General features: G+C 38.8%; 1 protein-coding gene across 5 annotated transcripts in view; it reads left to right on the top strand.

The window, feature by feature from the left end:
• The window catches only part of NR6A1 (nuclear receptor subfamily 6 group A member 1), a 239,017-nt gene that overhangs the window by 40,852 nt on the left and 186,433 nt on the right, over positions 1 to 11,732 (top strand). For 3 of the 5 annotated variants that reach the window (XM_074395325.1, XM_074395324.1, XM_074395326.1), the window contains exon 3: positions 6,276 to 6,320. The exons of the other annotated variants lie outside the window; for them this stretch is intronic. In XM_074395325.1, the coding sequence (XP_074251426.1) occupies positions 6,276 to 6,320 (45 nt within the window). The remainder of the gene's footprint in view (positions 1 to 6,275; positions 6,321 to 11,732) is intronic. 5 annotated transcript variants of the gene reach the window in all.

The raw sequence follows: 11,732 nt of genomic DNA, 5'->3' as shown, positions 1-11,732 counted from the left end.
ACCATTTTGGTTGGGACTTCTTTACCATCTGGGTGACTGTTAGGGTGTTTTGGTCCCCTTCCCCCAGCCAGCAGCAGGTAACCTCCCAAATGACCATGTGCCAACACATTTAACCTCTTAGGAGACTGAACAGGTTAACCTTCGGCTTATGTGAAACAGATACTTGAATTATACACTTTATTTTTTGTCAATAGCAAGGTCTTACAGAAAGCATAATGAAGAAAAAGTTTGTAAAATTTAAAATCTGACTATTAACCATGGATTTCTGTTTACTTAGACTTTAAAAAATAAAGTATATCCTACTGATCAAGGACCTATATAAATGATACAGCATATATAAAATATGTATAATAAATATATATTAATATATAGTATATATTAGTATAATATAGTTTGTATGCATATATATTTGTATGAGTATTTTAAAAGAGACTTGAAAGTTAAATTAAGTGCTGGGCATGGTGGCTCACACCTGTAATCCTAGCACTTTGGGAGGCTGAGGTGGGCAAATTATCTTGAGCCTAGGAGTTTGAGACCAGCCTGGGCAATGTGATGAAACCCCGACTCTACAGAAAAAATACAAAAAATTAGCCAGGTCTTGTGGCATGAACCTGTAGTCCCAGTTACTTGGGAGGTTGAGGTGGGCGGATCACCTGAGGCCTTTGAGATTGAGGCTACAGTGAGCTGAGAGATTGCATCACTGCATTCTAGACTGGTGAGACCCTGTCTTAAAAAATAGTAAGTTAAATTAATTTTTGGTATATCTTTCCATATTGGTAGATGCCCACCGAGGAGAGATCTACGTGTGTTGGTGGGATGAACAGGCAAGATGAAAAAATCAAGGTAGAAGGAAAGATAAAAAGAAAGCCTGACACCGTAAACTTGCTCTGGCTTTGCATTCAACTGTCATGTGTTTTGGGATCCCAAAGAGATTTTTTTATGGATTCTTTAACCTACAAAAGAGAAGTGACATCTCAGCTAGAGTACCCATAGATTACTTATAGATTTTATCTGAAATTCCAGTATTCTGTCACATGTTACAATGGGTTCATTCCTAGTTGTCAAACTATATGTCACAATTTTTGGTCTCAGAAAGTAGTTCATATAAGCCCAAGTGTTGTCTGCAGAGAATGTACTTGAGATTGAATATTACAGATGAAGGTTTTAAAAAAAAAAAAAAAAAAAGGGAAATTGTCATTTACTGGATATTTCTTATGTGCCAAGTACTTAGCATGTATTCAGTAAGTGTTAGAAGGATTATATCATATGATATGATCTGATTTTAAGTTTGACTTGGTAATACCTAGTTCATTTAACAGTTACTCTTTTCTCCTTCCCTTCTTTGGGTGCCAAGCTGAGACACAGTACCTAGAAAGGACTCTGGTTTAGTCAGGAAGGCAGATGTGGCTTTTACCACATCATAGTAAGGATGGCTCATATTTGTTATGCATAGAGTGTTTCATATGCATTTTTTATTAAGCATTCATAAGACTTGTTTCAAAAGATACAAACCCCATCTTACAGATGAGAACTATGAGGGCTGAAGAGATTAAATGACTCACCCCCTAGTACTTAGTGAAGTACCTATCTGAGATTTCAGAGCCCCTGCGTTATTAAATAATTAATTTCTATTCTGTCTCTAGCGCTCTTGATTGTGACAAATCTCAAGTGCTAATGGTGGAAGACTTTAAGGCAGTGCAATGACTTAAATATAGTGAGGCTTTTTGTGTACAAAAGAATGAAGGCTATTTTTGAAATGTCATTTGGGCCTCTTCTGCATGCGTTGGGATGGTTTTGGATACAAAGTAGAATGATTCATTGTGGAGTAGGTTCCCAGAGATGTCTTCTGTGACTTAGATTTAGGATTATTCCACTATTTTTCAAGTAAGTTCTTTCCTGAAGCAAGTTAAGATAGTTCACAAATCTCCCTTGTTTTCTCCCTTTATGTCCCTTTTCTGCTATAACATTGTTAGTGATTTTGCTATGTCACATTCATAACAATTCTGAGTGCCTGCTTCCAAAGCTTCAGTTGATTCTGTGGCATCGTTACTAGATCAAGTCTTCTGAATGTGACCTTTTGCTGAGGAGTTGCCTTCTGATAAGGATTCTTTTGATCAGGGTAAGGGTGGTATGAGATCCAGAGCTTAGGCTGAACTCTCATCCCCTTGACCTCTGCCCCTATTTCAGAGTTTATACTCACTTGGTAGGGACTCCCAATGGAGCCAAAGAGTTTAGCACTTGTTTACAATTGATGAAAAGATAGTTGCATTCAAAGGCCGTTGTTGGGTCCTTGGGTAGTCATGGATGTCTGCCACTATCTCTGATGGGTGAAGGAAATGCTTGAACATTTAAGTCTGGAGATTTTAATGGATGACTAAGAAGGAATGAGAAGAAGTTCTGAGGCTAGATAGATTCTGCAAGTATTCTTTCCATGGGAGCAGTATTGTAGTAGCATTTTCAGATGAGGCAAAGACTTTTAAATAAATGTTTATTTTATTTAAAAAAAAGCTGAAGGGGTTTGCTTAAATTCAGTATTTGATAACAAGGAGTACATGGGAAAACTTTTCCTTTTTTGATCACTTGCCAAAGAGAAAACTTTGTGTTAGGCAAATATGTCAGTAGTGGGGGGATATCCTAGATTAAAGACACTGTCTTCAAAGATGTATGTAATTTTACAAATTTGTATTTTCTTTAAATATCTGATATATTCTAAGCATGCTGAGACTAAAACACCTCAGTTCCAAATGAGGCCTTTTCTGGGTATTCTTTGGTCAACCGGGACCACTCTTTGCCTCTTTACCTGAAGTTACTTTGTTTTTGTTTTATTTTGGTCCAGTATTTGTCATAAATATGATCTGAAAGAAAAGCCTCTTTCTTTGAAGAGAGCTGACAGTCACTGTGAACCGAAATTGAATGTGCTTTGTTGGTAAGCATAAGAAAAATTAAAATTATGGAATAAGATTCAAAGTGAAAATACCACGTAAGATCTTTTTCATCTGTTAGTACAAAATTCCACATCCTAAGTGTAGTCCGGCCTGGCCTATAAATGTATTTTGTTTGACTTCCAGGATATTTAAATAAAAGCACATTGTCAACACTTAAAACATTAAAGATGGCTGGTGTGGTAGCTGACGCCTGTACTTCCAGCACTTTGGGAAGCCAAGGCGGGTGGAGCACGTGAGGTCAGGAGTTTGAGACCAGCCTGACCAACATGGTGAAATCTTGTCTCTACTAAAAATATATAATTAGCTGGGCATGGTGGTGTATGCTTGTAATGCCAGCTACTCGGGGAGGCTGAGGGAGGCCGACGAATTGCTTGAACCCGGGAGGTGGAGGCTGCAGTGAGCTGGTATTGTGCCATTGCATTCCAGTGTGCGCTGCAAGAGCGAAACTCTTTCTCAAAAAAAAAAAAAAAAAAACCCAAACGTGCAAGAGTTTCAAACAACTTCAGATTTCTGGCTTTCTTGATAAATTGTAATATCTAACACTGAGCTCAGATTTCTATGTGGCATCGACTGGCTGGAACAGAGTAGTGGCTGCCTTCTTTATATTGATTGATTGATTGATTGGACACAGGGTCTTGCCTTTTCACCCGGACTGGAGTGCCATCATGGCTCACTGCAGTCTCGACCTCCTGGGCTTGAGCAGTCCATCCCACCTGAGTCTCCCGAGTAGTTGGGACTACAGGCATGCAGTACCATGCCAGACTAATTTTTGTATTTTTTGTTGAGATAGGGTTTCACCATGTTGCTCAGGCTGGTCTTCAACTCCTGGGCTCAAGCAGTCTGCTCACCTCAGCTTCCCAGAGTGCTGGGATTACAGGCGTGAGCCACTGTGCTTGGCCTGCTGCCTTCTTTAAATGAGCATATGCTCTCAGGTTTTCACACAACCTTGGTGGCCTCCTTTACCCATTTATGTTTCCTGCTAATACTCTGTAGGCATTTGAGTTTGCAGCTCCTACATTAAATAATTATAATTTTCAGGGATGATGAGAGTGTGGGAAAATGGGAACTCTTAAAAAATGTAATCTGTATCCCAAAGAACCGATACAAAGATGAGTAAAAGAAAAAAAAATCTAATATCTATCAAAACAGATAACATACAGGTTATTTTTACAGACTTAGCAGTTTAAAATTTAAAAATATAAAATTAAAAATGACAGGCCACGCAAGGTAGCTCACTCCTGTAATCCCAGCACTTTGTAGATCCCTTGAGCCCAGGTGTTTGAGACCAGCCTGGGCAACAAGGAAAAACCTCATCTCTACAAATTATACAAAAACTAACTGGGTGTGGTGGCGCATGCCTGTAGTCCCCACTGCTTGGGAGGATGAGGTGGGAGAATCACTTGAGCTTGGGAGGTCAAGGCTACAATGAGTTGTGATCACACTACTGCACTCCAGCCTGGGCAACAGAGTGAGACCCTGTCTCTACCCACAATCCTCACAAAAGAAAATTTAGATTTAACAATTCATACATCTAGGAATTTATCCTAAATATTTGACACGAAAAATGTATGTTTACAGATGCTTTTTTTTAGCATTTATTTATTTATTTATTTATTTATTTTGAGACAGAGTTTTGTTCTTGTTGCCCAGGCTGGAGTTCAGTGGTGTGATCTCTGCCCCCTGACAACCTCCGCCTCCCGGCTTCAAGTGTTTCTCCTGCCTCAACCTCCCAGGTAGCTAGTATCACAGGCATGTGCCACCAGGATAATTTTGTATTTTTAGTAGAGATGGCTTTTCTCCATGTTGGTCAGGCTGGTCTCAAACTCCTGACCTCAGGTGATCTACCCGCCTCATCCCCCTCCAAAGTGCTGGGATTACAGGCATGAGCCAGCATGCCTGGCTAGCATTTAAAATAGTAAAAATATTGGATAACTGGGCGTTGGTGGCATATGGTTGTCGCCCTAGCTACTGGGAAGGCTGAGGTGGAAGGATTGCTTGAGCCTAGGAGGCGGAGGCTGCAGTGAGCCAAGATTGGGTCACTGCACTCCAGCCTGGGCAACAGAATGAGAGACGCTGTCTTTAATTTAAAAAAACAAACAAGCCATTTACGTTTAATAGGTTATTCAATAAATGGATTGTGGTTTTTCATGCAATGGGATGCTGTAAACTTAAGGAGAAGGCAAATTTTTAGTCTGGAAGGTGATACACTGTTAATAGTGGTGTTTTGAGGAAAATGAGATTATAGGGTATCTTTCGGAGTTTTCTGTTTTTAAGGACATTGCATTATTAAGAAAAAATATATGCATTTAAAAAATTCTTTCATTTTAGCTGCCAAATTTCCAAGGCTATTCTCCCAAATTGAGCGACATAGGTTCTAGCTTCCACTTAAAGCACAGATTTTACATTCAGAATTCTCTTTTTTTTTTTGAGACGGAGTCTCACTCTGTCACCAGGCTGGAGTGCCGTGGTGCGATTTTGGCTCATTGCAACATCGCCTCCCGGGTTCAAGCGATTCTTCTGCCTCAGGCTCCCTAGTAGCTGGGACTACAGGCTCGCACCATCATGCCCAGCTGATTTTTGTATTTTTAGTAGACACAGGGTTTTACCATGTTGGCCAGGATGGTTTTGATCTCTTGACCTCGTGATCCGCCCACCTTGTCCTCCCAATGTGCTGGGAATAAAGGTGAGAGCCACCGCACACGGCCAGAATTCTCTTATCTTGAAATTGTTCTAAGGAAGGGAATCAGAGTCCTCAAGTAGCAGAACTGCCTTGGAAGCCTAAGAACAAAGTCAAAGTCTTCTACAGCATCATCAGGCTTCCACTTGGAATCCTGTTTCCATTCACTAGTAAAGTCATCAGAATTTGCCCCCTTTTCAGTGTCAGGCTTGAGGCTTGAGCCAGCGCTATTGATCATGGAGGGAGCTTCCTGACAGTCTCAGGGATACCTCCTGAAAGTGACCCTAATGAAATGCAGGGGCACATGGTACAGTGGAAAAACGTGAGTGAAAGTTTGCATCCTGGCCTTGCTACTTTCTTGCTGGGTAGCACAGGAACCCTGTGAAGCTCAGTTTGTTCATCTTTGAAATAGTAATAATTCTTGTTAAATGTTTTAAAAAATAAGTGAGATAATATATGTGAATTGCTCAGTAATCAGCTGCTCTAGTCCTGCATGTTTATCCTTTGTGAAAATATAAGATGAAAGGTTTTTGATTTCTTTTTGTTAATATTTAATGAGTATTTACTGTATGCTAATGATTTTAAAACAGTTATTTATTCTTCCTGGAAGCTCTAGAAGGTTATTCTCAACTCTTGTTCTCCCCATTTTACAGATGAGGAAACTGACAGTTTAACACTTGGCCAAGGTCACACAGCTGGTAAGTGGCAGAGCTGAACCCTGTGTGATCCCAAAGCCCTGCTTATCTTTTTAAAATTGAGGTGTGATTTACATACAATGAAACACATAGATCTAAAGTATTAAGTTTAAGCATTTTTATAAATGTGTGCACCCTGGTAATCCTCATTCCACCAAGATACAGAACATTTCCATCCCTTTGGAAAATTCCCTTATGCTTTTCCCAGTCCATCCCACTACTCTGCCCCAAAAAGCAATAACTTCTGGTTTCCATCATGATAGATAAGTTTTGCCTGTTTTAAAATGTCGTGTGTATACAGTCATACAGTATGTGCTCTTTTGCGCTTGTTTCAGCATGATGTTTGAGACTCATCCATGTTGTTGGTGTTAGTAGTTCATTCCTTTTTATTGTTGAGGAGTATTCCTTTCACTGTACCATAGACTATTTGCCTGTTGATACCTGGGCTGCTTCTAGTTTTTGGTTTTTATGAATAAAGCAGCTATAAAATTTCTTGTATAAGGTTTTTATGGACCTGTGTTTTTATTTCTCTTATACATTCAGGAATTGGGTCATATAGTAGATGTATGTTAAAATTTTTATGAAATTTCCAAACAGATTTCCAAAATGTTCATACATCTTAGTTCCAGTAGTATATGAATTTCAGTTCCACATCTTTGCAAGCATTTGTTGCTGGTTTTTAAAATTTCAGTCATTCTAGTGAGCATTGTAATAGGATTGATGTGCTTTTAACTTGCATTTCTTGATGACTATTAATATTGGTCACTTTTTCATGTACTTATCGGTCATTCCTGTGTCATCTCTTAAAAGTGTTCAAATCTTTTGGTAAATTCATGTGGCTGGGTGTGATGGCTCATGCCTGTAATCCCAGCACTTTGACAGGCCAAGGCTAGTGGATTGCTTGAGCCCAGGAGTTTGAAACCAGGGTGGGCAAAGCAACATGGCAAAACCCCTGTCTCTAATACAAAAATTAGCTGGATGTGGTGGCACATGCCTGCATTTCCAGCTTACTTGGGAGGCTGAGGCACGAGAATTGCTTGAACTCGAGAGGCGGAGGTTGCAGTGAGCCAAGATTGTACCACTGCACTGCAGCCTGGGTGACAGAGCGAGATTCGGTGTCAAAAAAAAAAATTACGTGTGTTCAAATATTGAGTGGTAGATGTTTGCTATTCTAGATATAACTACATCAGATATGTGTGGAAGTATTGTCTCCTAGTCTATGGCTCCTTTTTACTTTTTAACATGTTTTGCGAGGAACAGAACTTTAAAATTTTTATGAAGTCCAATTTACTAATTTTTAATATTTTATGATTATCATTTTCTGTGTCCTTTGTACAAATCTTGGCCTAACCTGAGGTTGCAGAGATATGCTATGTTTTCTACTAGAAACAATAGGATTTTAGTTTTTACATTTATGTCTATAATTTATCTCATTTTTTTTCTATATTATGAGTTAGGAATCAAAGTCTTTTTAATATGAGAATTCATTTGTTTGGCACTATTTGTTGAAAAGGCTTTCTTCATTGCATTTTATTTTTTTGAGACAGGGTCTCACTCCTCTGCCCAGGCTGGAGTGCAGTGGCATGATCATGGCTCACTGTAGCCTCCTTTTCCTGGGGCCCAAATGATCCTTTCACCTCAGCCTCCCAAGTAGCTGGGACCACAGGTGTGCACCACTATGCCAGGCTAATTTTTAAATTTTTGGTAGAGATGGAGTTTCACTGTGTTGGTCAGGCTGGTCTCAAACTCCTGGCTTCAAGTGATCCTCCTACCTTGGCCTCCCAAAGTGTTGGGATTTTAGGCATGAGCCACTGCACCTGCTTGTTCAGTATTTTGATGCTCTTGCTGAAAAATAATTGTGGTTCTGTTTTATGAACTCTATATTCTCTTCTACTAATCTTTTTACCTTTTTACAAATACCATAGTGTCTTGATTACTATAACTTGATAATAGATCTTGAAATCAGATAGAAGTAGTCCTCCAACTCCAACTCCATCCTTCTTTGTCAAAGTTGTTTTGATTATTTGGCTATTGTAGCTTTTTTTTTTTTTCATTTCCATATAAATTTCAGAATTAGCTGATGAATTTTTTTTTCTCCTTCCTTCCTTTCCTTCCTTCCTTCCTTCCTTCCTTCCTCCCTTCCTTCCTCCTTTCCGCTCCTCTTTTTTCTTTTCTTTTTCTTTCTTTCTCAAAAAAGCCTGCTTGAGATTTTGATTGAATTGCATTGACTCTATCAATTTTGGAAGAGTTGTCATCTTAATAATATTGGGTCTCTTAAATTAAAAAAAATTTTATTTTTTTAGAGACTGGGTCTCACTCTGTTACTGAGGTTGGAGTACAGTGGCACAATCATAGATCACTGTAGCCTCAAACTCCTGGCCTCAAGGGATCCTCTTGGCCCAGCCTCTGGAGTAGCTGGGACTACTGGTACTCACTACCACATGCGGCCAGTTTCCTTTTTTTTTTTTTTGAGACAGAGTTTCGCTCTTGTTACCCAGGCTGGAGTGCAATGGCGCGATCTTGGCTCACCGCAACCTCCACCTCCTGGGTTCAAACAATTCTTCTGCCTCAGCCTCCCGAGTAGCTGGGATTACAGGCACATGCCACCATGCCCAGCTAATTTTTGTATTTTTAGTAGAGACGGGGTTTCACCATGTTGACCAGAATGGTCTCGATCTCTTGACCTCGTGATCCACCCGCCTCGGCCTCCCAAAGTGCTGGGATTACATGTGTGAGCCACCATGCTTGGCCAATATTGAGTCTTCTAATCCATGAAGTCAGTGTATCTTTCTTCATATTTAGGTCACCTTTATTTTTTCTCATTAATGGTTTTAGTAGTTGAGTGTTGAGATCTTACACGTTTTTATCCTTAAGTATTTTGTTTTTTACTGTTACAGTAAATGGTATTTTTAAATTTTATTTTCCAATTGTTGCTGGTATATATAAATGCAGTTGATTTTTATATATTGTTTGTATCTTGTGGCATTGTTAAATTTGTTTGCTAGTAGTAGTAACTTCAAAAAAATAAATTCCTTGGGATTTTTTTATGTGTACATCTGTGAATAAAGACACTTACTCCTTTTTGATGTTTATGACTTATTTATTTTTCTTACTGCACTGGCTGAGATTTCCAGTACAATAGGTAGATAGAAATGGTGAGAATGACGTTCTTGCCTTGTTCTTAATCTCAGGGGGAAGGAGTTCAATTTTGCTATCAAGTATGATGCCAACTCTGTTGGCCTTTCTTTTCTTTCTTTCTTTTTTTTTTTTGAATTGTAAAATATGCATGACATAACATTTACCATCTTAGCAATTTTTAAATGTGCTCATCAGTTGCATTAAGTACATTGACACTGGTTGTACAGCCATCCACCAACATCCGTCCACAGAACTCTTCTCATATTGCAAAACTGACGCTCTATACCCATTAACAGTAATTACCCATTCTCCCCAGTTCCTGGTGACCACCATTCTACTTTTTGTCTCTATGAATTTGTCTACTCCAGGTACCTCATTTAAGTGGAATCATACAGTTTTATCCTTTTATGACTGGCTTATTTCCTTTAGCATAATGTGCTTAAAGTTTATGTTGTAGAGTATTAGAATTTCATTCATTTTTGAGGCTGAATAAGATTCCATTGTATGTATATATCACATTTTGTTGATCCATTCACCTATTGATGGATGCTTGGGTTGCTTTTACCTTTTGGTTATTGTGACTAATGCTGCTATAAACATGGGTTTACATGGGTGTCTCTCTTCAAGTCCCTACTTTTAATTCTTTGGGGTATATACCCGGAAGTGGAATTGCTGGACCCTATGGTAATTCTGTTTTTACTTTTTGAGGAGTCACTGTACTAATTTCCCGCAGCTGCTGCACCATTTTACATTCTTAACCAGCAGTATGCTAGGGTTCCAGTTTCTCCACATCCTCGCCAACACTTATTTACTGTGTTTTTGATAGTAGCTCTCCTAATGAGACAGTATCTCATTGTGGCTTTGATTTGCATTTCCCTAATGACAAGTGATATTGAGCATCTTTTCATGTGCTTATTGACCATTTGTGTGTCTTTGGAGAAGTGTTTGTTGAGGTCTTTTGCCAATTTAATTGGATTCTTTGTGGGTTTTTGTTGTAGTTGTAGGAGTTCTTTCTATATTCTGTATATTAATCCCTTAACATATACATGATTTTCAAATATTTCCATCCATTCTGCAGGTTGTTTTTTCATTCTGTTGTGTCCTTTGATGCACAGAAGTTTTACATTTTCATATTATCAAGTAATTTTTTGTTTTGTTGCCTATGTGTTTTGGATCGTATCCAAGAAACTATTGCCAAAGCTAATGTCATGAAGTTGTCTCCATGTTTTTTTTTCCTAAAAGTTTTGTAGTTCTAGGGCTTATGTTTAAGTCTGATACATTTTGAGTTAATTTTTGTGTGTGGTGTAAAGGCCAGGCTGGGCGCAGTGGTTCCTGCCTGTAATCCCAGCACTTTGAGAGGCCGAGGCCACGGGGATCATGAGGTTGAGACCAGCCTGGCCAAGATGGTGAAACCACGTCTCTACTAAAAATACAAAAATTAGCTGGGTGTGGTGGTGTGCACCTGTAGTCCCAGCTACTTGGGAGGCTGAGGCAGAATAATTGCTTGAATCCCAGAGGTGGAGGTTATAGTGAGCTGAGATTGTGTCACTGCACTCCAGCCTGGGTGACAGAACAAGACTGTGTCTCAAAAAAAATGGTTAAGGGCAGATTCATTTTTTTGCATGTGGATATTTTATCAGTACCACGTAACTATCCTTTCTCCATTGAGTGATCTTGGTAACCTTGACAGAAATTATTTGACCATGTATATGAAGGTTTAGTACTGGGCTTTCTATTATATTCCATTGATCTGTGTCTGTCATTATGTTCGTACCACACTATTTTGATTATAGTAGCTTTGTAAATTTTGAAATCAGGAAGCTATAGGTTTGTTTGTGGATACCCTTTATCAGCTTGAGAAAATTTTATTCCTAGTTTGCTAGGAGTTTTTTTTTTTTTAATCTTGAGTGGTATTTTCAGATTAATAATTAGTTACTAATCTGTAAGTCATTTAAATTTTCAGATGAATTCTGCATCTAGACTGTTTAGACTTAATGTGGTGAATTACACTGATTGAATTTTGAAACTTAAGCTAGCGTTTTAATCCTGAAATAGACCTCATGTGGTCAGTGATACGATTTTCAAATGTTGCTGAATTCAACTTGGTAATGTTTTGTTAATGGATTTTTGTGATTATGTGTAGAAGAGCCAAAACCTGTGTTTTAACCTTAGTTCCGTATTGCCTCCAAAGATTTTTTTTTTTCTTTTGTTCTGGCTGGAGTGCAGTGGCGTGATCTTGGCTCACTGCATCCTTTGCCTCCCAGGTTTGAGTGATTC

The sequence above is a fragment of the Saimiri boliviensis genome, chromosome 2, assembly GCF_048565385.1.
Source record: "Saimiri boliviensis isolate mSaiBol1 chromosome 2, mSaiBol1.pri, whole genome shotgun sequence".
NCBI classification, from domain to species: Eukaryota; Metazoa; Chordata; class Mammalia; order Primates; family Cebidae; genus Saimiri; species Saimiri boliviensis.
Note: the sequence above shows the minus strand (reverse complement) of the source record. Positions and strands in the feature narration are given on the sequence as shown.